Source organism: Cucurbita pepo, chromosome LG19, assembly GCF_002806865.2.
Source record: "Cucurbita pepo subsp. pepo cultivar mu-cu-16 chromosome LG19, ASM280686v2, whole genome shotgun sequence".
In the NCBI taxonomy this organism is placed as follows: domain Eukaryota; kingdom Viridiplantae; phylum Streptophyta; class Magnoliopsida; order Cucurbitales; family Cucurbitaceae; genus Cucurbita; species Cucurbita pepo.
In genome coordinates this window covers 2,649,881-2,677,851 of record NC_036656.1, presented here as the reverse complement: position 1 = coordinate 2,677,851, position 27,971 = coordinate 2,649,881, and the positions used below count along the sequence as shown (strand labels likewise).

The 27,971-nt window shown below is 36.2% G+C and overlaps 5 protein-coding genes and 5 non-coding genes across 11 annotated transcripts; 6 read left to right on the top strand and 4 right to left on the bottom strand.

Annotated features, from left to right (window-relative positions):
• Window positions 1–19: 19 nt before the first annotated feature.
• On the bottom strand, window positions 20–101 carry TRNAS-AGA. Its single transcript has one exon. It is a non-coding gene; the product is annotated as a tRNA-Ser (tRNA).
• Window positions 102–2,110: 2,009 nt separating this feature from the next.
• LOC111781158 (probable glutathione S-transferase) lies at window positions 2,111–3,552 on the bottom strand. Its single transcript, XM_023661609.1, has 2 exons — window positions 3,211–3,552; window positions 2,111–2,583 (listed from the first exon to the last, which is right to left on the bottom strand). Exons 1-2 carry the CDS (start codon window positions 3,526–3,528, stop codon window positions 2,329–2,331), a joined length of 573 nt encoding a protein of 190 aa, XP_023517377.1. The 5' UTR covers window positions 3,529–3,552; the 3' UTR covers window positions 2,111–2,328.
• A 1,800-nt stretch (window positions 3,553–5,352) lies between these two features.
• On the top strand, window positions 5,353–5,425 carry TRNAA-AGC. The gene has a single exon. It is a non-coding gene; the product is annotated as a tRNA-Ala (tRNA).
• Window positions 5,426–5,485: 60 nt separating this feature from the next.
• Window positions 5,486–5,567, top strand: TRNAS-AGA. Its single transcript has one exon. It is a non-coding gene; the product is annotated as a tRNA-Ser (tRNA).
• Window positions 5,568–7,802: 2,235 nt separating this feature from the next.
• Window positions 7,803–7,875, top strand: TRNAA-AGC. The gene has a single exon. It is a non-coding gene; the product is annotated as a tRNA-Ala (tRNA).
• A 65-nt stretch (window positions 7,876–7,940) lies between these two features.
• Window positions 7,941–8,022, top strand: TRNAS-AGA. The gene has a single exon. It is a non-coding gene; the product is annotated as a tRNA-Ser (tRNA).
• A 2,368-nt stretch (window positions 8,023–10,390) lies between these two features.
• Window positions 10,391–13,804, top strand: LOC111781018 (phosphatidylinositol:ceramide inositolphosphotransferase 2-like). Its single transcript, XM_023661415.1, has 12 exons — window positions 10,391–10,777; window positions 10,893–10,982; window positions 11,294–11,380; window positions 11,465–11,533; window positions 12,107–12,187; window positions 12,406–12,477; window positions 12,616–12,673; window positions 12,757–12,859; window positions 12,981–13,076; window positions 13,173–13,219; window positions 13,310–13,431; window positions 13,511–13,804. Exons 1-12 carry the CDS (start codon window positions 10,745–10,747, stop codon window positions 13,592–13,594), a joined length of 942 nt encoding a protein of 313 aa, XP_023517183.1. The 5' UTR covers window positions 10,391–10,744; the 3' UTR covers window positions 13,595–13,804.
• A 3,508-nt stretch (window positions 13,805–17,312) lies between these two features.
• Window positions 17,313–21,029, top strand: LOC111781161 (probable serine/threonine-protein kinase BSK3). The gene is made up of 10 exons (XM_023661613.1): window positions 17,313–17,603; window positions 17,698–17,918; window positions 18,003–18,138; window positions 18,281–18,414; window positions 18,491–18,596; window positions 19,166–19,251; window positions 19,343–19,531; window positions 19,619–19,783; window positions 20,381–20,494; window positions 20,567–21,029. The coding sequence occupies exons 1-10, from the start codon at window positions 17,522–17,524 to the stop codon at window positions 20,807–20,809; spliced, it is 1,476 nt and encodes a 491-aa protein (XP_023517381.1). The 5' UTR covers window positions 17,313–17,521; the 3' UTR covers window positions 20,810–21,029.
• Window positions 21,030–21,602: 573 nt separating this feature from the next.
• LOC111781512 lies at window positions 21,603–23,145 on the bottom strand. Of its 2 annotated transcripts, none has more exons than XM_023662152.1 (2): window positions 22,394–23,135; window positions 21,603–21,962 (listed from the first exon to the last, which is right to left on the bottom strand). In XM_023662152.1, exons 1-2 carry the CDS (start codon window positions 22,639–22,641, stop codon window positions 21,719–21,721), a joined length of 492 nt encoding a protein of 163 aa, XP_023517920.1. In that variant the 5' UTR covers window positions 22,642–23,135; the 3' UTR covers window positions 21,603–21,718. The 2 variants fall into 2 exon arrangements, with proteins under 2 accessions (XP_023517920.1, XP_023517921.1); XM_023662153.1 differs by having other exon boundaries at window positions 21,822–21,924; window positions 22,394–23,145.
• Window positions 23,146–23,916: 771 nt separating this feature from the next.
• LOC111781511 (transcription factor MYB1-like) lies at window positions 23,917–27,491 on the bottom strand. Its single transcript, XM_023662151.1, has 3 exons — window positions 27,036–27,491; window positions 24,954–26,209; window positions 23,917–24,256 (listed from the first exon to the last, which is right to left on the bottom strand). The coding sequence occupies exons 1-2, from the start codon at window positions 27,397–27,399 to the stop codon at window positions 25,410–25,412; spliced, it is 1,164 nt and encodes a 387-aa protein (XP_023517919.1). The 5' UTR covers window positions 27,400–27,491; the 3' UTR covers window positions 23,917–24,256; window positions 24,954–25,409.
• Window positions 27,492–27,971: the final 480 nt, after the last annotated feature.

Below are 27,971 nucleotides of genomic sequence, written 5' to 3'. Positions count from 1 at the left end.
TAAGGAGTTCAGCATTGATCGTGAGCGGCAGGATTCGAACCTGCGCGGGCAAAACCCACATGATTTCTAGTCATGCCCGATAACAACTCTGGCACGCCCACGCATATAAATTCATATGATGTTACGAAAATCAAAATTGTATTTGTCTCGCCAAAATAATCGAAAGAATAATCACACTTAAGTATGCCCCACATTATAGAATTTAGAAAGGAGTAGTATTTGCAAAGCAAACATAGGTTTCTATATAGTGATCCTCGTTAAGCACTTCAATATTGGGATCGTGAGCGACAGGATTCGAACCTACGCGGGCAAAGACCACATGATTTCTATTCATGCCCGATAACTACTCCAGCACGCCCACACATATAAATTTATATAATTTTACAAAAATCAAAATTGCATTTGTCTTACCAAAATAATGGAAAGAATAATCACACTCGAGCATGCCCCACATTATAGAAGTTGGAAAGAGCAGATTTGCAAAGCAAACATAGGTATTTATATAGTGATCCATGATAAGCAATTCAGCATTGATCGTAGATTCAATCCTGCGGGGGCAAAGCCCACATGATTTCTAGTCATGCTCGATAACCACTCCAGCACGCTTACGCATATGCATTTATATGATTTTACGAAAATCAAAATTACATTTGTCTCGCCAAAATAATGGAAAGAATAATCACTCTCAAACATGCCCCACATTATAGAATTTAGAAAGAGTAGTATTTGCAAAGCATGCCCCACTTTGGCAAGCCGACACTTATAAATTTATATGATTTTACAAAAATCAAAATTGGATTTGTCTCGCCAAAATAACACTCGAGCATGCCCCGCCCCACATTATAGAAGTTAGAAAGAGCAGGCATTGATTGTGAGCGGCAAGATTCAAACCTGCGTGGGCTTATTCATGCCCGATAACCACTCCGACACGCCCACACATATGCATTTACCGATAACCACTCGCAAAGCAAACATAGTTTTTTGTTTTTATATAGTCATATATGGATTTGAACCTACGCTGGCAAATACCACATGATTTCTATTCATGCCCGATAACTACTCCGGCACGCCCACACATTTGCATTTATATGATTTTACGAAAATCAGAATGCAGAATCACACCCACATTATAGAAGTTAGAAAGAGTAGCATTTGTAAGGCAAACATAAGTTTTTTTTTATAGTAATCCTTGATAAGCACTTCAGCATTGATCGCAAAGCCCACATGATTATTAGTCATGCCCAATAACCTCTCCGACACGCCCACACATAAAAACTTAAATGAACAATTAGCATGATTTTTACGGAAATCAAAATTGCATTTGTCTAGCCAAAATAATGGAAAGAATAATCAGGCAAGAAATGAAAATGCAGGGTATCAATCCCCATACATCTCGCATGCTAAGCGAGCCCTCTACTATTTGAGCTATATCCCCTATCAAAGAAAATCATAAGTTTAAAATATATCTAATTTAATTTCAAATCAAATTTTAGTAATATTGGATGGTAGTATATGATTTTACAAATAATTTTTAAATATTATAACAAAAAGAATTAAAAAAAGATTTAACTGAGAAACTCTGTTCCTAGCTAATCCAAGACATGTTATCCATCACATTCGATGTGGTGGATTAAGCAAACACTCTCACAGCATCGTCTGTAAGCGACGATTCTTCTTCAGTTTTTGATGGCCAAAAAAGTGTTTCTCAACGTCTCCTCTGAACCAGGTTGTTGACATCTTCACGAAAAGTGTTTCTCAACCTCTTTTTGAATTTTTCAGATTCAAGCTTCATTCGTTCAAATCTGACGTTCAGCTTGTAGTGGGGTGTTAAGGATATTTAGTAATAAATTATAGTTTACCATATATACCATATTTGATATTTTATTATAAGACAAATATCTTATCATAGGTATCTTTCCATTTATTGTTATTTCCATTTATTACTCTTTCCATATCCTTATAATTTATTTGATTATAAATAAGATAACTTTTACACCGGTTGCGTGGTTTAATCAAACATTAAAAAAAAAAAAAAAAAGCGAAGGCGGCAGAGACTTCTTAGGTTGACCGCTTTCAGCTTTCCAAGTTTGAATAATAGTTTATTCAAAAATTCAAGAACTTTTATTTTTTTTATTTAAATATAATAAAATACTTTATTAAAAAAAACACACACTCGACAAAGTTACCTTGAGCCATGGGTAAATCCAAACCTTACGTTTGAATTTATGGCATTTGATTTTAATATTTTCGCTTAAGCGAAACATTTTTTATAAAGACAACAAGCGCATCCTTTTCGGGTAGAACCTGCTTAGCCACAGTGTGGTTCGCCTACTCTTCGATCCATTTTCTTAGGTTTGGAAACTTGTGGTTCAATAGCTTAAATCCTACCGCTTCCTCAATGGCAGGAATCCACCCAGCAAACACGAACCCTACAATGTCCACAACCCCCATTTCGTCTCCTCCGAAGAACTTCTTGTTTTTAAGCTCATTCTCAAGTGGTTCAAACTTCTTATGCAATTCTTCTATAGCCGTCTCTCTCTCGTCTTCTTTGCTTAGAGAAGCTTTCTGCATCGCGGGCACCACCTGAAAAACAAAAACCTTACTTTTCCACGAACTTCTACAATAGTATAATATTGTCACTTTGAGTATAAACTCTCATACTAATAGAGACGTATTCCTTACTTATAAACTCATGATCATCCACTTAATTAGTCAATGTGGGACTCAACATCCTCCCCTCGAACAAAGTATACCATAGAGCCTCCTGTGAGATCTGTGTCTCCCCTTGAACAGTCTCCCCTTAATCGAGACTCGACTTCTTTTTTGGAGCCCTCAAACAAAGTATACCCTGATACTATGTTACGAACCACAGAACCTCTACAATGGTCTGTTATCGTCAACTTTGAACATAAACTCTCGTGATTTTACTTTTAGTTTCTCCAAAAGGCATCATATCAATGGAGTGGTATGACATTTGATGATTTTATTGACATGACTAAGTTAAGGCCATGACTCTAATACCATATTAGCAACCACAGAACCTCTCCAATGCTATGATATTGTCCACTTTGAGCATAAACTCTCGTAATTTTACTTTTAGTTTCTACAAGACGTCTCGTACCAATAGAGACGTATTCTTTACTTATCAATCCATAATCGAACGTTGGACTCCCTCCTAACAATCCTGAATAAAACAAAAATAAAACGTACCATGTCATCGATGTACTTGGCCCAAAACCTGGCTTGAGCTCGATCATAGGGATGTTCGGGGAAGATGGGATTGTGTTTCCAGGTATCTTCGATGTATTGAAGGATGACCACGGACTCTGAAATGGGGTTGCCATTGTGGACAAGAACAGGCACCCTCTTGTAGATTGGGTTGTATTTAAGAAGCAAATCGCTCTTGTTGTTGTTCAACAAATCTTCTTCAATGTGTTCATAATCCACGCCTTTGAGTTTGAGAGCCAACTCGATTCTCCGGCTATAGGAGCCTGACCGGAAACCAAAAACCTGTACTTCTTCCGCCATGCCTCTCTATGCAAAACTAAATGGGTTTAAGTAGAGAGGAATGGCGAGCCTTGACTGTTCAAGACTCGCCATGTCAGCATCTTGGGGTCCAAGATATTGGTTTCGTAAGCCATTACGTAAGTGGTGGATCTGCTTTGTCTCCCCTTCATCAATTATTGTGCTCATCTTTCCACACCTGTACCGCAACTTTTTTTTATTTTCATTATTGAGATTTCTTATTCCCATTTTACCCCCAACTCGTTTGGTCACCTTTTTTATATACCTTATGATATCCCACATTGGTTCGAGAGTGAACATACCACCATTTATAAGTGTGTGGAAACCTTCTCCTAGCGGTAGATTTGGGCCGTTACATACATGGACGCATCCACACATATATATATATAAATGTGTGTGTGGTTAATACATGGAAGAAATTGTAGGCTCGTTACCCATGGTGAATCACTATAAATAGATTGAAATGGAAGCCAATCAACGAAGAGATGCGTATGTGACAATCGATTTTAAGGCGACAATTATTGGGGTATAAAGTATGCATTTGAGCACGTCTCATGGGAGTGAGAGATTATTGAGATTTATATTTTAAAGTCTCATCATTAATCATTAATCATTAAAAAAGTTAAATTTTTGTTACGGACAATTTAAATTATCAATTATAAGAAAATTTTAATGGTAAGGTTATTATTGCATTATTATGTAGTTGAGATACGAATCTAGAGTATAAGGATAAAGTTAAGTGTCTTATTTTAAAAACATTATTGATATAACACATTTTGTAATTGCTCTACTGTGAAAAAATGTGAGTATATACATCATATACAATGAATTTGCATAAGACTGAGCCACATAATATTTAATCTCTTCATAAATTTGTAAATCGAGAAGATTAATATTTTGCACGATAATCATATATGGTTTGATCTTAATCTTGATAATTTATTTACAACTTATATTTTTCTTTTTGAAAAGTAGTTCAATGGTAGAGTACTCTGGCTTATCATTAGAATATCTTATATCAGAATTTAGCTAGTTTTGAGTGGATATAAGAGTCTCCATCGTTTTTGGAGCTATATACAAGAAGATGAATAAACTACACATCTTTTCATAATGAAAGTTGACTCAAATGTTATAGTAAATACTGATATTGTCAAAATATTTCTGTGTATTTAAGTAAGAATATGAAATTGATGACCATTTTGTTCCCACCCATGAAAGAATGTCAAATGTACCATCGTTATCATTAGCAAAGATTACGCACAAATAGATATTTCCAACTCTTTATTAAAAAAATTGTAGTATGTACACGTTTTGACAAAGAGACTAAGACATAAAGTCCATAGCTTCGAGATGCTTGTTACTTAGGATTGTGTGGGTTGGAAGGCTACCATTTGAGTCTTGATGCCTAAGGGCGATGAAACACTATGCCCTTAGGTTTAACACATTTTATGTGGTATCAACGTGTATTTAGACTAGCATTGGGCTTATTGGCGGTAGCAATAACACAAATACACTAGAATTTATTTATTGTGATCTTTGGGGTCCTTCTTCTGTCAAATCCAATTCTCGTTTTTTTTACTATGTTATTTTTATTGATGATTATTCTCGTAACTTGCTTTACCCTTTAAATTTTAAATATGACTTCTTTGATATTTTTCTTCCATTTCAAAATTTTGTGAATATTCCACTTCATTTCCAATTTTCGTGTAAATTTAAAATTTTATTCTTGATAAACTTTGTTGTTATTATTTTTTTAAAGCTTCTTAAGATTTAGAGATTACGTTGTATATATTTTTATTTTTATTTGATGGAAGGTGAATATTATAAGGGGATGTAGCTCAGATGGTAGAGCGCTCGCTTAGCATGCGAGAGGTACGGGGATCGATACCCCGCATCTCCATTTCTTTTCTTATTTTATATAATATATATCAAAAATAAAATTAACGGAACGAACACATCCGTGGGCGTGCCGGAGTGGTTATCGGGCATGACTAGAAATCATGTGGGCTTTGCCCGCGCAGGTTCGAATCCTGCCGCTCACGTTTTTTTATATTTATTTTGTTTTGTTTTAGATTATTCTATTATTTTGTTTGTTTCTTCTTCATTCTATTATATTGTTTCCTTCCTGATTATTCTATTATTTTTTATTGTTGGATAATTAAAAATCAATATCATATTTTAAAAAATATAATTTTATTTTAGTATATCAATAATATATTTAGCATTAATTAACCTTCAATTAGAATCTAACATGAAACTATTCCATCATTTGATTGATATTTCAAGTATGTTAATAAGCAAATATTTAAAAGTTTATCCTAAGATTAAAATTGTGATGTTTATTAAAGCATAGAATTAACATTGAAAACTTAATCATGTTTGGGTGTGATTTGATAATATTAAAAATTTAGGGTACAATTTACACGACAATCACATATTATTATTATTTGGTAGGATATTGTTTAATTTCAATAATGCGTTTTAATATTGTTAAGAAAGTAAAGGACTATGAGTAGGATCTTAATGAGTTCTAGATCCGGTGAGCTATAGTTTTTTATTGACTATCTAGGAGGTCTAGGTCTTCCTCATTATCTATTTTAACCGACTTCTTTTAAAAATGTTAAAAATACTTAGAATTTTGAAGGTTGTTCTAGTTGGGTGCTTATGCTTTGGAACATTTCATAAACAAAAGTATCAAAAGCGATTTACATGTGTGCAACCATGGTGGCCGATGGGCAGAGACCTTTTGATGTATTCATGGAAGAGGTGTTTGATTAACTATGGAATGGAAAACTCTATCTTATTTATTAGAGTTGAATTATTATAGAAGACGAATGAGGCTGTACAAAAGATTGGAGTAAGAATTCAGACCGCACAGAATACACAAGAGAGCTACGTCAACGCTAGAAGAAAGGATCTTGAATTTGAGGTGGGAGATCATGTGTATCTCAAGGTTGCTCCTAAGAAAGGAGTGCTGAGGTTCGAGAAAGGAGGGAAACTTAGCCCCCGTTTTATAGGCCCATTTAAAATCCTAGAGTGTATAGGACCAGTGGCATAAAGATTAGCTTTGCCATCCGCTCTCGCTGGCGTCCATAATGTGTTCCACGTATCCATGCTCATAAAGTACACTGGCGATCCCTCACACGTGATTGACTTTGAACCACTACCTCTGCGAGAAGATTTGAGTTACGGGGAATACCCTACGAGGATCCTAGCGAGATGTGTGAAAACTCTGCGGAACAGAGAAATCGGTCTGATGAAGATGCAGTGGGATAATCAACTTGGGAACGAGAGAGTAATATGAGGACACGATACCCAAAGCTGTTTCAAGACGAGGAACTTTCGATGACAAAATTTCTTAGAGGAGGAATAAAAATAAAAATAAATAAATTCAAAAAAAGAGAGAAAAGAAGAAAACTAATGATAGGTGCCACGGCCGACAACCATAGGCAGCGAGAATCGTTGCATCACCTTGGGTAAGGGTTTCGTAAGCTTTTCTTTTCAAGAACTATCGAATATGTAGAAGATAACCATCTATGACTTCATCTTGAGCCGATCGTATGAGATTTGATGAGATTTAATGGGCGTCGGAAACAAAATCGAGAGAGAAAACGGAAGGGGAAAGAAGTTCGGCGACCACAGAGATAAGAGAAAGAGAGAAAAATTGGGAGAGGAGGGAAACCATGTAGCTCGACCCGTGCGCACGCGGCCTGCGCGGCGCAACCCAGGCGTGTGTGACCCACGGACAACCAACCTAAGTGGTGGTCCAACTGGGTCGGTTTTTTCCTTTTGCTTAATTTCTCCCTTTTAACTTCGATTTTGGTGCAGTTTTCACCGGTTAGCATAATTTTTACTAATGTAGGAACTATTTGAAGGGTTTGGCAAATTTTGGAGTTGACGGACGCAAATTCAAACAAAAAGTGTCACGCTTTCCAAGTAAGTGACACCTCAAAACCTTAGAATTAGCTATACTCACAGTATGTATGAAAACATGATATGAGAAGTATGTCATTGGAATTACTATACTCGCATGTATATTAATGGAGATAGTAGCATAGATGTAGAGCACTTGCCCAAGATATAGAGATTGAGGAATAGAGATTTGAACCTCGATCGTCAATAAAAAGTAGACATCTTTATCTTGAATTCTTTTTTATTCATGATAAAAAAAAAAAATTGTTATTATTTATAATATTGATAGCTTCATAATATTTTAAATTTATCCTATTATTTTAATATATATTATATATATTTAGAACTTAAGTTTTTCGTCACAAGGGGATGTAGCTCAGATGGTAGAGCGCTCGCTTAGCATGCGAGAGGTACGGGGATCCATACCCCGCATCTCCATTTTTTGTTTTTATTACCTTTAAATATTATAATTTTATTACAATGGTAACTTTGCAAGCACAAATGTGAGCGTGCCGGAGTGGTTATCGGGCATGACTAGAAATCATGTGGGCTCTGCCCGCGCAGGTTCGAATCCTGCCGCTCACGCTTCTCTTTTATTTTGTTTTCTTTGAGATTATTCTATTATTTTGTTTGTTTCTTCTTCTTGAGTATTCAATTATTTTGTTTCCTTCCTGTTCATTTTATTATTTTGTTTAAATCTCAATTATTCTATTATTTTATTTATAATTTAAACTATTTTTAAATTTTACTTGATATCATATTTTTAAAAGATATATTTTGAATTTATCATCCGACATCATCAACAGATTTCATGAAAAATATGGATGTATTATTTTATTAATATACTTTAGTATACCAATATTATATTTAGCATTAATTAATCTTCATTTAAAATATGACATGATTGATATTTCAAGTGTGCTAATAATTTAAGCAAATATATATATTTTTTTTTATCAAATAAAATAACGGAATAATAAATTTAATATTTCCTTATTAAACATGAGACTTGTATTCATTTTTATTCTAAAATATGGACTAATTAATTAAAAAAAATGACAGTTGAATTTTAAATTTTAAAAATACCCACATAACTTTTAAAAATTTTAAAAGAGTATTAATAAAACTTTTTAAAGTTTAAATAAATATTAATGATAAGGGTATTTTTAGACTTTTTGAAAGTTTGGATATTGTTGAAAAAATTTTAAAAGTACGAGAGAAAATACAAAATGTTCCAACAGCTCAGTAGTTAGAAACAATGAGAGGTCGCCCATCACTAATTCATGACAAGAAAGTATGTGACATAAGAAATAACAAATCAACATGACTAACCAATTTACCCTAAGATACTAGATAGGTATAGCTTAGCTTCGAGTGTGTTGAGACGATAAAGGCTTTGATGTGGCCAGTACGTGAGATATTATGGGATGAGAGGGTCAGCCACTCAATAAAGACTTTGATTGGTTTAACTCAAGGAACAGAGTTATACTCAGTGCTGAGAAAGACGATTTCTAGGCCGACATCGGAAAGTACTCTACCAGAGATAAGAAGGGGTTCGCGTGGCTCAGCCTCGGGAAAGGAAATAGAAGCACTCGAGATTTGACCATCGACAGCGGCCGGAGGCGAAATGTGGAAATGTTAGAGGGTCTGATTTATCTGGTTGGTGGGATAGAGAATGATAGTTCTATAGCAACCACTGTGAACACAACAAAGGTATCTTCTAGCGGTTGAATACAAAATAGGAATTATATATACATATTTAAAAAATGAAACTTGAAATAATAATTATAATTTCCACCTCTAAAACTCTTTTACATTTGGCCAGATTTTTATTGATGAGTATTTTAGGTAATTATTTTAATTTTTTCTTTAATTACTTAATTATGCAAGTAGCCAAGTCGGCTAAATGTCCAAAGAAGTTTGTTGACTGTTGGTGGCTTAGTTTTCCAAATTGACAAAGTTAGGATTAATTTTGCAAATTTACAACTTGAGAGCTAATTTTGCAAATATGGAGTTCATGTGGGTTAAATTTTCATATTTACCCATTTTTACGGTTAATTTCTAAAATACCCTTTTCCACTATTTTTCCAAAAATACTTTTTTGGGTTAATTTTTTAAATTCACAACTTTAAGTAAAACCCACTTCACAAAACTTGGAGTTCACGTGGGTTAAATTCACAAAATGACCCTATTAAAGTTATTTTCCAAAAATACCCTTTTAGGACTATTTTTCCAAATTTGCACTTAACATGTTCTTACTTGAACTTTTTCGCACTCCCTCGAGCATAGCATGTAAATGAATCCTAAAGCTTAAAATCAACATCTTTAATCGAACTTAAAACGAACCTTTTTAATTAAATATAACATATACATATAACGTGAACATAATAGGTAATTAACATCTTAATACCTTTTTTCGCCCTTTCTTTTTACACTTTTGTAATTTTTTTGTCCTAATTTTTTTTCTCCCCAAAACGTTCATGCATATTTCTATCTATCTCTCAATATTTGCTTGGTCGATCTAAATTTTCTCTCGTTATTATAAATTTTTAGCTTAAAAACCAATAATATCATTCAAAATCACTCCTTATAAAAACATTTCCAAATATGAAATTTAAAAAACAAATTGATTGGTTATCCAAAATTGGGAGACTACGAAGCCTTTTTGACTTCTTTTTTTTTTTTTTTTTTTTTTTTTTNAATATAATGGAATTTAATTAAACTAATTTTAATCCATTTAAAAAAAAAAATTTAAAAAAAAGGAAGAAAATTCTTATCGGAGTCTCCGAATCCCGCGTTGAATTCGCGTTGCCGTCAGCCACCCCTTGTTAGCGAAGGAGCTAGAGACTTTTTCTTTTTTTTTTTTCTTTTTTTTTTAATTTTTACTCTTATTTTAAATTTTTAAAATTTTATTTATTTATTTTATTTTTTCAAGTAACGCGTTGTCGCCTTTCTTATTCAAATACTCCGTCTTCGCTGGCTTCTCTTCTTCAACGCAATCTCTGATTTTCGTTCATCTCTTGCTCCAATAGATCTCAATTCTCCCTTCACCAATTTTGATTTTCACTTTTTATTCCATCTCAAGTTTTCTAATCCTTTGATTCTCTATCCGATTTCCTTCACCCTCTCATTCTTCCTTCTTTTTGGAGGGAATTCAAATTTATCCCTCGTTGTTGAGATTACAGACGCGATTCTTCCATCCAGAGGTTTATTTTCTTGTAATTCTGTTTATGTTCGCCATGAGCGATGTTGAGTTTTCGAGGTTGATTCTTGAGTAATATGGAATTGGCTGTTGCACGGATTGAAAATGAATCTTTACATTCGTCGGGAAACTTCGAAGGTTGGTTATCTTAATTTGCTATATTACGATTTCTTATAACGCTGTTTAGTTTCTTCTTTGATGTTGCTTTTGTTTAATGTGTTTATTGTTTTTTTTTTGTTGTTGTGGCGGAAAGCTTTTGAAGAGAGTCTCCGCAGAAACCACCACGGAGATCATCCTTCTCGGAGAGAATTGGAAATATCTTCTCGGGGGACTCGTTTGTCAGGTATCCTTTAATTGTGAGAATTTTAATGGGAATTTTTCTGCAAACTCAATTGTTGGTATCCAATTTTCTGTGTAATGGTGTTTATGCTAACAATAGAATAGTTCTTGGAATCTGGATTAGAAAAGGTGTTTAAATTCTTAGAAAGTTCCAATAACATTCAAATATGCTTATAAATTTGAGAGGATAGTAATTGTTCTTTAGATGTTATGTCAAAGAGTTGAGTATATTGAAGCTTTTGTTGTTTGTTTCTTTAGTCTGTAATTTTTTCATCGTCCTCCATGTCTGACATGCGAAATATTTCTTTTGGACAGTACATACACGGTCTAGCTGCTAGAGGAGTTCATTATATACATAGGCCTGGACCTGTACTTCAGGATGTTGGCTTCTATCTTCTTCCGGTTAGTATCAAAATATTGCATCCTTTGATTTATAATTACATTATCTTCGATTTTTGTGTTTATTTTGTTTGTGTTTCGATGTAGGAGCTCGGACCCGACAAAGCTTATCTCAGTGAAACTTTGTTTTCTTTCGTCTTTTTATCCTTTTTCTTGGTGAGGTTCCACCCTTTGCTTTTGCTATTAGTTTTCTTTCATCTTTCTGTCTTGCTTGTTTTATTATCAGTCACAACAAGCATGAATTCCTGCTGGCATGTTAATATACACCTTTTGCATCAAAATTGTCTTAATGAGGCTCTGATTTCATCCTCTATTTGCTCCCCTTTTTACATTCAACATTGTTACTATGGTAATGAACTATTGTCTTTCACATTTTGTTCGAGTTCTTGAGTTTGAGCGTTCTGAACTGAGGGCTTCTTTCTAAGGCTTGAATTTTTGACATTTTGTTTCGAAGGGGGCGAAAACAATTGTCATATGAAGTATGAACAAAAGGGGTCTTTCTTGGTTGATTCCTGAAATTTTAGTACAAATTTTAGGTGGAATATAAATAAGATGCCCTTATAGTCTAATGTCCATGACATAGTTTCTCATTAAGAAAAAAACTTGATAATGATTTTGTTTTACTTTCTTTCATTTAGATGCAAATTTGGTTTTCTGATATCTATTATCTATTCATTGACATACATCGATTTTCTTGAGTGTTTCTAATGGTGGAACTTTCTGTTGCAGTGGACTTTCCATCCTTTCATTCTCAAAACTAAAAAGATCTACACAGTTCTGTTATGGTGTAGGGTTCTAGCATTTTTAGTTGTAAGTACAACTTCTACTACTTGGTTAATATTTTGACTCTAGTGGAATGATTTTCATTTTAACGTTGCCACAATCATCTCCCTTACCCCCTCACCCCACTCAAAACCTGGTTTCATGATCGGTTTCTTGAAAGAAAATATTTTAAGAACTAGATATTTTATGTTACATCCAACTTCCTTCACATTGATATTATATGCCCCTTTTACTTGTTTTTGCAGGCTTCTCAAATTCTCCGAATTCTTACATTCTACTCGACCCAACTTCCAGGTCCAAACTACCATTGCCGTGAGGTACAATTTCTACTGATATCTGAATATGGATTTGTTCATGAACTTGGTTGATCAATATAAGGTTTCTATTTTGTAATAATTTCAATATGGCTACTATAAAAGGAAAACGTAAGTGACTTTTGCACCATTTTTTTACAGGGTTCAAAGCTTGCCACGTTACCTCCCCCCAAAAGTATCCTTGAAGTTTTCTTGATATGTAAGGAATCACCACGAATGTCCAAAGTCATTAGAGATATTATATAGTTGACATTGTTCCTCATATGGTTGTTGCATTTGCAGTTCCGAGGGGTGTATTGTATGGTTGTGGAGACTTAATTTTCTCATCACACATGATCTTTACTCTTGTTTTTGTGCGCTCGTATCAGATATATGGTACTCAGAGGTATGTTCTTAAAAAATTACTGCAATACAAACAAAGAAGTGGTCAATTTTCTAGCATATTCAGCTGTGGATGCATTAAAATTTTGAAGTCTAGCTGATGGTTTGTTTTTGCGACATTTTAGGTTCATAAAGCAGTTGGCCTGGTTGCTGGCTATAGTTCAGAGCTTCTTAATTGTAGCCTCACGGAAACATTACACTGTTGATGTTGTAGTAGCATGGTATAAAAGATGGCCTTTCCTCTTGCTGACTCGTATGTTGATAATGTAGTTATGCTTTTTAATTTTTCACTTCCTAAACCGTTTAGCTTTCTGCAGGTATACGGTGAACCTAGTTGTATTCTTTGTCGATAAGAAATTGCCAGGTTAATTCTACTTTCTTATCACCCCCTTCATTTAATTCCATAGACCGTTATTGAATATTGTTACTGAAATACACAAGTTTCTTATTCCAGAACTGCCAGATCGAACCAATGTCGGTGTATCTACATTGTTACCATTGAGCACGAAAGATACCAAGACAAAAGACGAGAACCATAAGCTCATCAACGGGAACACCGGGGACTCTGCAGATAGGGTACGTATCAAGCATATATGTTCTATTCTACATATGAGAATTGCATCTTTTTCCTGACAATTACATGGTTCCACTCCAGAGGTCGAGAACTCAAGTAAATGGCAAGATTCTTGAAGAGGGAAATGCGGTTCAAATCAACGCCTCTATGAATGGTGGTGCATAGAGCAACAGTAAGTTTTTCAAATGGGCCTGGAAAAGAGATTCATATGAAACTGCTCAATCATAGATTTAGGAGGGTTGGATGAATCTGGTTTGGAATCTGTATCTGGGATTGTTGAATTGAGTTAGTAGTTTTAACTCACATTTGACCCCCACAAAAAAGAAAAAAAAAAAAAAGAAAAAAGGAGTAATTGAGTTATGCTTCTTTGAAAAATTTGCTGCATCTTTTCTCTACTTCTTCTCTGCCTTAAATAGCGCATTAAATGGATCATAAGTGTGGAGGAATTGATGGAAAATGGACAAAGCATTTAGAAAATAACACACACTAGAAAGCATTAAACAGGGTGGAAGAGAGAGCCCACATTAGAGAGCAGCAACGTTTGGAATGAAAAAGTTTGATGAAATAACATGCGGGAAAGCAGCCACATGATAATGATGTTGCCTTGTATGATGAGGATCTTGCATGTGCTGTCCCAGCTAAATTAATGCTTTTCCTGCTCATCCCCACCCTCAAACCAAATCTTTCTCTGTAGGGAAGTTCTTTGTGTGTCCTTTTTATTTTTTTTAATTTTGATCCCAACAGTATCAAACATCACACTCACACAGGTGATCTATCTATCTGTCTGTTTTCATTTTAAAAGCAAACTGCGGCCTCCAATCACATGCCTTTTTTGTCACATTGGTTGGGTCTCATCTCCATGCTCCATGCGATATTTATGCATTTTGGACTAAATCCATTGTGTTCAATCAATACCCTCTTTTTAAATTGGTTCAATTGTCCCAGACATGATGTAATTAATGCCCTTTTTTTGGTATGGTTTGTTGGATACCGTTGTTCTATCATGTTTTAAGGAGTAGAAGCATTTAGAAGGGAAGAATACTTTATAAGTTATTTATTCTACAAAGAGATTTCAAGAATCATAATTCAACGATGATGAGTCAATTTTAGTATAGCTCCATGACGTGGGAAAAACATGGATAAATAGCAAAGAGAAAAGGGTATGAGAAGAATTAAGCATTTGGGAAAGCTTTCATGGATGCAATCCAAGACAGACTCTATGATTTACAGCAAAGCTTGGGATTGTGTTTATGGGCGTTATGGTATGGCTGACACACACTTGACATGAAATCAAAAGGAGACCCATTACAATATAACAAAGAATTATGATGATGGTGTAAGAGGTTGTTGGGTTGGAAGGCCAAAAGGCACAGCTAAGTGGCCCCAAAAACGAAAAGAAAAGCAGTGCTTGCCGCAATTTAAGCCTCTCGACCCTCTCAGTGATGGAAGAAAACCAATGATGAATTCCTCTTTAAACAGAAACTGCTAATAATATATTTAATGGGTCAATTCCAAATGCTCAAATTAACCATGACTTTGAGTACTCTAATGATGTTTGTTATGATATGATTGAGGCATGTCTTGACCACTTTGAATATGAAAATGAGCTTCCTTTTCACTGTAATGAGGGGTGGTAGTGGCAGTGCTAATCATAACGCCACCGTCTGTCAGACCAAAAACTTGCCTCTCGACCTCCATTGTCCTCCTCCTCTTTGCTTGCTTCAAAGCTAATCATTTTTGGGCTAATCATTGTGATGGGGGCGGAGGATTTGAAAACCCGTTGTTGATTTGCTGTTTGGGATTTGAAGGAGAGTGGATTAGGTGGAAGAGATGAGGATTCTTGGGTGTGGAAGTTCGTTGGGGCATTTTGACAAACAGGTTGTGGGCATGCAGTGTTTTTGAGTGTGCGTACAGTTGCGTTCAGGCTGGTGCCAGCCTCATGCTGCATGATCAACAACTACCATGGTGTGTGCACAAATCTTTGTAACAATTATTCCTATTTTTAGGGTTCCCTTTATGCTTATTTGTTAAGAGCTGTGAGTTTTTATTTTTATTATTATTTTATGGTTAATTCTTTCCTAAAATATTTATTAGTAAATGCTTAACTTGTTTAATTTATTTGACTAATTTTAATATGTGGCACTCGAGTCAATAAGGAGTACATAAATGAACTAGTGCAACATCTCAATGAATGAGAGTGATCCTGAGTATATGATAACTAAGAAAGACTTGAAAGAATTGAAAGTCACTACCTATACTAACGAAATGCACCTTAAAATTTGTCGAATTTTAGAATATATTTGAAAGAATTGTATACTGGGTGACCTCCTAAAAATGTTACTGGCATGCATGTGAATGAGCATAAAGCATGCTGGAATGACTCGTGTTGGTGTGTGGGGATAGTCTTCACTCGAACCGAGAAACAAGTAATGTGACCATGTCACAAGAGAATGTTAGGGTCATACCGTTTGTTATTGGAATAACCAGCCCAATCAACTTTGACCATCTAAATAAAAGTATTTTATTCTTAATTAACTACCTAGAAAACTTTATGAATGAATATTTAATATTTTACTCTATAGTTTATTTTAATACATAGTTTGATACACTTTGTTTTCATGAATAATATTTATATATATATATATATATATATATAATTGAGTTAGGCACATGCTATGCTGCTATTGAAGACAGCCTTTCACATGCACTTCATGACTAAGTATGAGAACTTGTCCTTATTTCCACTCTATTTATAAGGCAGAATGTTTTTATCACTTTTTATTTTTTTTATTTTTTTCCCTAAATAAATAAACTATTTTTACTTCTCTTTATAAATTAAATTGCTGTAATTGGGTGTATTTACATCTAAATAAATTAAAATAAAATACTTACTTTTCTGTAATTCCTTACTTTTGGAATATTTTTCCCATTCATTAAATATTTACCAACAACATGAACTTACTGGAAATAAAATAAAATAAAATAAAATAAAATAAAATAAAATAGGAAATAAAATTTTAATTTAAATGTTTAAAAAGAGATGAAGGAATTTAAGCTACCCAACAAGTCAAAAATAGGTGAAGGAAAATATTCAAATGGTTTTAAAATAAATATTAATATTTAGCCATTTATTTAATTGTAATTAATATTAGTAATTAATATTAAGTTGATCCAAAAAAGTCAAAAAGAGGTAATTTCAACTAAAGACAATTTGATATGGTCAGCTCTCGAATTTGCTTTGGACTTCTTCGAATAGTATTATTTGATTATAAATTCATGATCATTTTCTAAATTAGCCGATGTGCGACTTTCATCATCCAACACCTCCCCTTAATTGAGGCTCGACCCTTTTTTCTTTTGTTAGGGCATGACTCTGATACCAAGTTAGATGAACACGACTCTCTACAATGGTATTATATTGTCCACATAAACTCTCGTGACTTTGCTTTGGGCTTCTCGAGAGGCCTCGTTAGACAGTATTCCTTGATTATAAATCTATACTTTCATCATCCAACACCAGTAAAAAATAAATAAAAATAAAAATAAAAGCAGTTAGAATTTAGACAAAAGTTCTAATTCCAAGTGCTGTTTTTTTTTTTTTTTTTACCAAAAAAAAAAAACAGAGGGCTTTACGTCATTGATTTCTTTGACTTTTTCATGCGATTAAACAAATCCGACCGTTTGATTCAAGTTTCAGTCCATGTTTTTTATTGCAAGCTGACAAAATTGAGGAATTGGGTTACTTCAAATTCAAGATCTTTTTAATAAACCAAAGAGAAACTTAAAAAAATGGTAAAGAATTAAAGAAAACAGAGAAAGAGTGGAATGATGAGATTAGAGAAAAGAAAACAAAAGCTGAATCCACAAAGCCAACTCTCTTTTGCATAAACAAACCGACATGAAATGCAAGAGAGAGAAATGGATTCAAACAATATAAAAGAAATTAAAGTGAAAAGTTCGTATTAGCAGAAAAATCTTGGAAAACAGAGAGATTTTTTTTTTCTGAAAATGAATGCTATTTGATAATTTTCTCCGCCCCCAATTTCTTCATTTCTTCTCTGTTCTTCACAGTTTGTTCATATTCCGCCATTAATGGGGGCTCGCTGCTCCAAATTCTCCTTCTGCTGGTTCCACTCCCACCTCAAACCCTCTGTTTTGGAGTCCTCTGATTTGGGTATCTTCTGTTTTTAATCTCCTCTGCTTAATCTCTGTAAAACCCATTACTTCTTTTTGCATTTTCTTTGAGTTTCTTTCGCCATTGATTGCAGAAAATGCTAACAAAAACGACCGGAACTTATGGCCGAGTTTCACCCAGTTCAGCTTCGAGCGGCTGAAGGCGGCCACCGGCGGGTTTTCGTCGGAGAATATCGTGTCGGAGCATGGAGAAAAAGCCCCTAATGTCGTTTACAAAGGGAAGCTCGATAATGGGCGATGGATCGCCGTTAAGCGGTTCAACAAGCTCGCATGGCCCGATTCTCGCCAATTCCTTGTTCGTTAACTTGCTTTGATTCTCAAATGTGTTTTGTTTTGCTTAATTTGTCTCTGAAATTGATGGGTTTTTGATGTAATTCAGGAAGAAGCAAGATCGGTGGGGAATTTGAGGAGTGAGCGCTTGGCGAACTTAATTGGATGTTGCTGTGAAGGCGAGGAGAGGTTGCTTGTGGCAGAGTTCATGGCTAATGAAACTCTTGCTAAACATCTCTTTCACTGTAAGTTCTTGCAAGGATTTCATTACCCAAATCTTGTGATTGTTTGTGAATTATTAGGAACTTTGTGAATGGAATGTTGGAAAGTGGAAGAGATTTGAGTGTGTTCATAGCTGTTCTTCATTTGTGATGATATGAATGTTAGGGGAGACAAATCCAATGAAATGGGCAATGAGATTAAGGGTGGCATTGTATTTAGCTCAAGCTTTGGAGTATTGCAGTGCCAAGGGACGAGCGTTGTACCACGATCTAAACGCTTATCGAGTTTTGTTCGATCAAGTTAGTGTTTTCTTCCTTGTCTTGTCTGATGAGGTTTTTATGTTTTAGTGTTGTGATTTTGGAGTGTTTTGTTTAGGATGGTAATCCGAGGCTATCGTGCTTTGGGCTTATGAAGAACAGTAGGGATGGAAAGAGTTATAGTACGAATCTGGCGTTTACCCCGCCCGAGTACTTGAGAACAGGTATGTTCTTATACTGATGCATAAAACTTGAGTGAAAAACGCCACAAGATGATGAATCGAAGGTTCTGTTAGATCCCAGATCAGTGGGGAGGAGAACGAAACACCCTTTATAAGAGTGTGGAAACTTCTTACTAGCAGATGCGTTTTAAAAACCTTGAGGAGAAGCTCGAGAGGGAAAACTCAAAGAGGACTGTATCTGCTAACGGTGGACTTGGGCGGTTACAAATGGTATTAGAGCCAGACACTGGGCGGTGTGTGAATGATGACGCTGGACCCCAGGAGGGTGGATTGTGAGATCCCACATTGGTTGGAGAGGAGAACGAAACATTCCTTATAAAGGTGTGGAAACCTCTCCCTAGTAGATGTGTTTTAAAAACTTTGAGGGAAGCCCGAAAGAGAAATCCCAAAAAGGACAATATCTGCTAGCGATTTGGGCTGTTACAAGCTCTGTTCATTGTCATATCACGTGTTGCATTGAAAAAAAACTATTTTTATGTTCTTCTTTAGTCTAAAGAACGCATTTGTTCGATGGGTTCTTATTAGAATGGTTAAACGTGTTTTTTTGGCAGGTCGAGTGACACCGGAAAGTGTGGTTTATAGCTATGGTACCCTGCTGCTTGATCTTCTTAGTGGCAAACATATTCCCCCTAGCCATGTAAGTTCTTTTCTGATCCTGTTTGATTTTTAGCATAGTTTCCACTGAAGCCGCAAAGTATCCATGATTGCTTGTGCTTGTATGAGTTCAGGCACTTGATCTTATTCGTGGGAAGAACTTCTTGATGCTAATGGATTCTGCATTGGAAGGCCATTTCTCAAATGATGATGGAACTGAGTTAGTGAGGTTAGCTTCCCGTTGTTTACAGTACGAAGCTCGGGAGAGGCCGAACGCGAAGTCTCTCGTGACTGCTCTCTTGCCACTTCAGAAAGATTCAGAGGTTTGCGTTGTGATTTGTCACGATGTATTGTTTGTTGGAGACGTCTCCTAAAACGCTCGGATCACTGATCAAATTGTTTTCGAGCAGGTTCCATCTTATGTTTTGATGGGTATCGAACATGAGAATGCATCCTCAACCGAACCATTATCGTTAACACCATTTGGCGAAGCGTGCTTGAGAAAGGATCTTACTGCCATACATGAAATGCTGGACAAGAATGGATACAAGGATGATGAGGGCATTGCCAATGAGGTTGGCCTCTACTAGTTTATATTCGAGTTTTCCTTTCGACATCCTTTGTAAGGGTGTGGAAGCCTTTCCCTAGCAGACGCGTTTTAAAGCCTTGAGTGGAAGCCCGAAAGGGAAAGTCCAAAGAAGAAAATATCTGCTAGCGGTGGGTCTAGGCTGTTACAAATGGTATCAGAGCCAAACACCAGGCAATGTTCCTGTGAGGAGGCTGTTCCCCGAAGGGGGGTAGACACGAGGCGGTGTGCCAATAAGGACGCTGGGCTCCAAAGGGGGGTGGATTTGGCGGAGATCCCACGTCAATTGAAGAAATTTACGAGTACTAGCGAGGACGCTGGACCCTGAAGGGGGGTGGGTTGTGATATCCCATATTGGTTGGGGAGAAGAATGAAACACCATTTATAAGGGTGTGAAAACCTTTTCCTAACAAACGCGTTTTAAAGCCTCGAGGGGAAGCCTGAAAGTGAAAGCTCAAAGAGGAGTTAGCGATGGGTCTGGGCCGTTACACATCGATATCACTAACCCGACACACGATGTCGTTTACACTGTCACACTCTCTCGTCGAAAACGTTTCTAACTTGTTTCATTTCATTGGCCTTTCAGCTTTCCTTTCAGATGTGGACCAGTCAAATGCAGGAGACTCTGAATTCCAAGAAACATGGAGACACAGCTTTCCGAGCTAGAGACTTCGCTACTGCCATTGATTGCTATACACAAGTGAGTGGTCCTTACTCATTTTGAACTGTCTTTTGAACTCCTCCCAAGTCATAACATAATCAACCTCTGTAGTTCATTGATGGCGGGACGATGGTATCGCCGACGGTGTACGCACGGCGCTGTTTATCGTACCTGATGAGCGAGATGGGGCAAGAAGCTCTAGGAGATGCAATGCAGGCTCAGGCAATATCTCCAGAATGGGCGACTGCTCTGTATCTTCAAGCAACATGCCTGTTCAGCCTTGGGATGGAGAATGAAGCACAAGAAGCTCTAAAAGAGGGCACTAAATTTGAAGCCAAAAAGAACAAAAACTGAGCAAAAGAATTGCAGGGGTTGTTGTTCTCCATTGTTTTTATGCCCTTCTTTCATCTATTGTAGCTTATTTCTCTTGTATCTATCTTCCTTTTTTCTCATTATTATTATTTTTTTTTTTTGGAGTTTTGCTCTGCAAACTTCGACCATTTTGTTGTTACATACAAGAATACTGGAAAAGGTTGTTGTGGCTTTGTTAATCCATTACTGTGGTTTCTTGTCACCAATTGTTTACCATTTCTTATGATACTTTATCCCATTCAATTCGGAACAAAATTGTATTATTTCTTATTTCAACCCGAGAGGTTGCAATTACCATGAGCAAACATATTAAAAATGTGAATCCGACTAGTTGGTTTATAACAATTCAGGAAGCGGATTCTCATAGTCCCCAAATTCAATTAAATTTGACGTGAAACCTAGAAATATTTCACTTCTTTTTTATTTGTTCATACTCTGTCTCCCTGGTTATCCAATTACAGAAACGACCCCATATCAGGGGCGCGCTCTACCAATGAGCTAATAGCCCGTTGTGCGGACCTCCCGTTGGGGCCCGCTATGCCAAAAGCGAGAGAAACCCCAACTTATTATTTTTTTTTAATAAATGATTTCCCACAAAATCATTTTTTTTAATGAGCGAACTTGCCCCACCCATGAGTAAATATTTCGTAGTCAAATCTGCTATTGACAATAAGGATGATGTATAGGAAATGACTAGTATCGCTCAGTTGGTAGAGTAGAGGACTCAAAATCTTCGTCTCACCGGTTTGCTATGAAAATAAATAAGGATAATGGGTAGGAAATGAAATGACCGGTATCGCTCAGTTGGTAGAGCAAGAAACCGTTATTTAGGTCGAGTTGCTCCGTTTTTCTTTTTACATACTTCACCTCCGTCCTCTGTACACAACCGTTTTATGACCGCATATTGAAATGGAACAACCAAGATATGACAAAAGCAAATACAATACAAGCAAGAAGAAAATTCAGTACTCGATGAACCTGCCAAAACCTCCGACCACCATCGGGAGCAGCCACCGATGCTGCAACCGTGGTTGTCGATAGCGTCCCATTGTTTAACTCGTGGAGTTGCTCCATTTGTTCGAGTTCATGTACTCCTCCTACATTTTGTACAATAGAATGACATATCTCACACGTCCTAACCAAAGAAAGAAAAGGACCACTTAAGAAGATACATATATTAAGAACGATACAAATAATGTACCGTCAAGACATCTAATCTCCTCTTTATTAAAGACATACACTTTAAAAATAAATCAATGAGAGATTCTAATGTGTATGAAAGGTAAGAGAATAATATTATAAGGTAGAGAGTTAATGAAGTGAAGACAAATTGAATAACTTTTTTATAATGCTTCGTTTCTCAATTCCATATTCTATTCCACTCCGTTCCTTTTGACTAAGATTGCATTGTTTTTGTTTTAATTTTTTCCTTTCTATAGCCTTCTCAAGCTTCCCAAAAACACTAAAAAAAGATCCCAACTAAGAACAATTCTAGATATATTCAAATTCTCAGCAGATCAGTTTAAGAATCGTGAAATCGAAAAGGGATTTGAAATTAAAACTCACTTGTTTCCTCTGATTTTGAACCAAGCTTCAGCACAATGCTTGTGGGCAGCAGCCAAATCATTCTTACAAGAACAGCCCAATTCAATTGCAGTTCCACACTCACTACTGTTGCTCTCCAACCCCAAATGGCAAATCCTACAATCCCTCTCTGAATGCACCTTCACTTCACCCGCCTCCGCCCGCCGTCCGCCGTGACCACCACGACCTCCTTCCTCCAAATCAACTCCGGCTGTCTCCAAAGCCGCCATTTTTAAGAAACCCCTGAATCAGAAACTCAAAAAGCCATGAAAATTAGCCACAGAAGAGAATAAAGGAAGATGGGTTCAGTGGAAACTAAAGAGTTCCGAATTGGATTCATCAGATTGAGAAGAGGGCTGGTTCGTAATCCTAGAATGCAATGTTTCGGATTTGGACAAATATATGTCGGAGATGAACCGTGTTTGGCTGAGGGGAAAAAATAAAAAAAAAAAGAGTTTAATAATAAAAATGAATTTGGAGTTAGGAGTTGTCGCTTTGCTGGGCTGCTCTCCTTGTTCTGCGGATGTTATGAGAATAGAAAGAATGACTTTTTACTGTGCAAAAAGACTGTTTCTCTCCCAGGGGAAAATATCCCATCAATGTAAACCAGGGGCACTTTTGACATTTCTCTCAACAACTTTCCATTATTCAAAAAAATTCCCCTCAAAATTCATTTTGTAGATGCTAAAAGAGTACTAAATTATTAAGGGAATCAAAAGGAAAACATTAATATATGAATTCAATTGCGTAGGTACTATACAGAGAGTCATGTGGGATTTACTATCATCCTAAAATAATTGTAGGAAATGCAAATGCAAAATGTGGGGACTGTATTTCAATACCTATTTTGAAGGAGTAAAGTTCAAACAAATTATGGAGCAGTTGGAAGCCAAGTCAATTGCTATAGTACCTTCCAATAATTCGTAACTCATTATTCCCATGCTTAATAGATCGACTAAAATACCACAAACATTCAATAATTCTTAACTTTTGCAACTAAATATCCAGGTCTCAAACTAAATATCCAGGTCTCAATCAAAATTCGTGGCTCTAATTCGACGTAAATTTATAAAAATTCGTCAATTCATACCTAGATGTTCGATCCCTGTATAACAAATCATTACCTTCAAACGTCTAATCCTCGTATATTTCCAGACAGACGTTTTATTCCTATGATCAAACAAAACTCTCAATCCAGAAATCAGTACAGAAAATACAAATATGAACATCAAATGAGAATTTGAACTAAGAAAACCAAACAAATGGTATATTATAAAGGTCAGCAGCTTACTTTGTTGCTCAGTCCAGACTCCACAAGCATTGAAATGGGAACTGACTTTCATGAGTAAGTTCAACAAGACATCAGAAACATGCATTCTTTCCATAACCGTTCATTGATTCAGCTATGGCTCACTTCAGTAGGCAGCCAAATGAATAAAATAGTATAACGTCAAATGAATCAGAAGGGGAACAGATTGGACAATGATAAAAGAGATTATACAATATCAACAAAGAGCAGTAACCCACCATTTCCACATAAGGCTACCGCTTTTTTTCTGGAATAAATCAAACAAATAGGGGCTCCCCAAGGGCTCTGTTCATTAACATGCGCTTGAATATGTGAATGCATATGAAAAACAGCCTCTATTAAATATAAAATAACCAATCATGTTATCCCAAAATAGAACATTAGAATTCTTCAAGAGGTATAGTGATCTGTATACCAATGACAATCATCAGCCATCACATAGAAAAAAGATTCATAGTTCTACTAAATTAAAACCAACGAGCTGTTAGAATTATCTCCGATCTCTACCACGATGAAGGCCATAGCTTCCGTTTGCCCTGAAACAAAGAGCTGGAAATTAAAGGGGGGAAAAGAGAGACAGAAAAAGAACGGAAGAGGGAAAGGAAATATCCAATAAATGAGCTATAACAACCAAGAGTATCGATACTGCATCTCTAAAATTTACGAAGAAAAAGGAAGACATGTCATAATGAGATTTCTAAGAGAAACCTATAGAGTTGCTCGTGTCAATGCATAGCCAATGGAGCACCGGATAAGACACTCACATTCAGACTTTATACAAGTGTAAGCTTTTCTCATCACAGAAGCTAATTTCAAGAACATGTTCAAGTCAATCACATAGACATTCACGTCAAGTGCCTACACTCCTGTTATGAGAGTAGAAATGCAGAATGCAATTGGTCATCTCAATTAGCTGTGCTTCACATTATACTTCGTTCTAAGTTTTATAACTATATTTTTCCTTTTACTTCTTTTTTGAGGGAATGGGGTGCACGGTAGATGCACAGGCCCATCCGCACAAAAAAAGGTGGAAAAAACGGAGATGGCAAGTGTAGTATTCTAAAATGCCATATAAATATATAATGAATCCATGTGTATACAAACTTTAGTGTGCTGAGAAGGCATTGTGGCACAAGATCTGAAGGTTTCGGTTATCGGTAATGAACATAAGGAACATCCACTAACCATACCTTAATAAGAACAAGTACATGCACTGAGGTAGAAGAACCATACCTTTCCATAGTACAGTCATCAGGAACAGATTCCAGAAATGTTCATCAGCTGGAACAAGGATGCACGAAATTTCAGGGACTATATGTAATTGACAAAGTTTTGCCCCTATCAACTCACACAGTTCCGTTCATGTTCATAAAATTTCCAAACTCAAAGAGTTTGTGGTCGGAAACAAAAAACAGGACTCTGGAAACTTAGACATGAGGGTCACTTGACTTGCCCCTTATCCATGATTCCTAGTAGCAGAGACAAGCTGTACAGATGGTAAAGGGTAAAACAAACTAATCACAAAACAAAATACATATCCAATAAACTCCAAAAATTTCTCCAGTGTGCTTGAGGAAACACCTCCTATCAGTGCCATAAATATATAAATTAGGTCAATTCTTGTAGTCTGAAGGGATCGCATAAACAATCGTTGTTAAAATAAATCATATCTGCTACTGGCAAAGTCTCTTATAAACGCCCCACTTGCATCTGAGAACCATTTAATCTTCCAGCCGAATCTCCCATTGCTCTGACACTGCCATTCTCCAATCCACTTTTAAGCCAAGCAAGGTTACTTATGTCAGTTGCAATTGCAGCTAGTTCAAAGCTGGTAAAGGATGGTGGCGGCTCTGAGAAGTCCACAAATTCTGGCCCTAATAAGGTGTCCATTGTAGATCCCTGGTTATAACTCTCGCAACAACCATGACCACATTGATGAGGCACTGATCGATCACAATAAACACCCTCAAGCAATTTGCTAGCTTCCACGTCTGGTGTTGATGCTTGAATCAATGCGCCTTGCATGGGAACAGGTCGTAAAAATGCCCTCGAAGACTCTTGGCCATCCAAAGGATTATATACACTAAAAGCACTTACTCGAGCCACTGGCCTGAAAAGAGTAGGCTGTTCTTGTTCTTTGACTTCATGACTAAATTGACCCTCAATAGCCATAGGGACCTTGTCTTCAAATTGATCATCAATATGCTCCCGTGAGCAGGTGTCTTTTCCTTCCAAGGATTTAAAGGAATTTACATCTCCACATGAAAGGGTTTCTTCCGATGATCCCTTGGTTTTTTCTAAACTAGCATCATCCACAGTGTTCCCAGATTCTAACTTGATTCTTTCAAGCTCTGTACATCGACGCCGTAAAGTGGAATTCCAATGATTCTTTATAGCATTATCCGTTCTCCCAGGCAAGAGTCGAGCAATTGCTGCCCATTTGTTTCCATGTACTGCATGAGCTGCAACAATGATCCTGTCCTCCTCATCTGAAGACACTTATATCTTTTAAACCACTTTCAGGAATAATTTTGCACAACTATATCAACAAATGACAACCATTAAAGCAGGATACAACCAGGATGAATTATCACAATGCATATCTTTACCCATCTATGGAAGCATTGATATGCAACACACATAAATAACAGGAAAAGTGCACCACATAAAAACATTATAAGAGAAAATGTATGTCCTATATGCTATATGCTCCATTGTTTTAATTTGTTTATCTGACTATGTAGTTTATCGATCACATACCTTTAACTTAGCGTTAAAATATTTGCTACCAACATATATCAGATAAATCTCATGCTGAAGTCTTAAATGTTTGAGAATAATTTTAGAAAACCTCTGCCTTCACGCAGAGAATTTTGAATCTCATAACAATTAACTATTGATCTCTAAATTTAGCTCATAAAGACATTACCAATTATAAAAAGCAAATGAACAAAAATGAAATCCACGTCATACTTGTTCGTGTCGGTCTTCAGTAGTTTACCCAGTATTGAACTAGGCCAAAAGAAAAAATGTCATTTTCATTGATATTTATGATGGCATCACATTATAGTCCCTACTAGACGAAAAAGAAATTGTGGAATAGAACAATGTCCAACAAAACAATTAAGGCTTCGACGAGAAAAATATATATAAGTAGAATTGACAGGGATAAAATATCTGAATTCTAAATCAAGAAGCATATAACTCAATTCTCTTCTCCAGACGCTCAACACTAAAAACCATCCAAAATCGGACCGACAAATGAAATATAAGAATCAGATGAGCCAATGAGTGATTACGGATAGAGTCTAATACCAGTAAATGGCTTGCGCTTCACGGAAGGGTCGAGTTGGTTACACCACCTAAGGCGGCAAGACTTCCCGGATCGCCCAGCAATTCCCCGAGCAATCAAACTCCAATTCCGCGCACCGAACTTGCCCACGAGGCGGCTGAGTATCGCATCCTCTTCAGGAGACCAAGGTCCTTTTACTCTATCTTTGCCGCCTCGGCCACCAGTCGATTCACCCTCCCCAACCATCGGCACAGCGTCGTCCCCGCTGGCGCAGTCTGCAACGGAAACAACGGCATCGCATGCATCTACTCCTCCTCCTTCGGCGACAGTAGCATCGACCTCGTCGGCGTCGGCGTCGGCGGCGGCGGCGGCAGAAGCGGCCTCCATCACCGGACTGTCGCCAGCAACCGTCCACGGAACTCAGTCACCTTATTGACTTAACCGCTCTCCTTCCAAATTTCAATACAAAATAAAGACGACCGAGTGAATTTATAGGGCAAATGTTTCGGAATCTCTTTCCTTCCCAATTACCAAACCGTCCATTACGAAACTACCTTTTTACCCTCCTCTCCTCTCTCGCCTAACCCACATCGGAATTTTGATCCCTTTTTACCCTTCATTCGGGAGACTTATTAAAAGCTAAATTAATTAAAATATACTCTTTAAAATATTTTCCAACATTAAAAAAAATTAAAATTAAAATTATTTTTTTAATTAATATATTTCTAAAATACTTTCTGTCCTTATTTTTAGATCTAAATAATTAGTACTCTATTTAAAAAATACTTCAATTTTTTTTTAATTCAAAAAAATATTTTTAGTATTAGTACTAAAATTTTAAAATTAGTATTTACATTCTTTACTTAAAAAAAATAAATAAATAAAAAATTATTACTATGAATATATGGACGAGAACTACCTATTGACACCTCGTAAATTATCTCTAAGGGTAATATCTT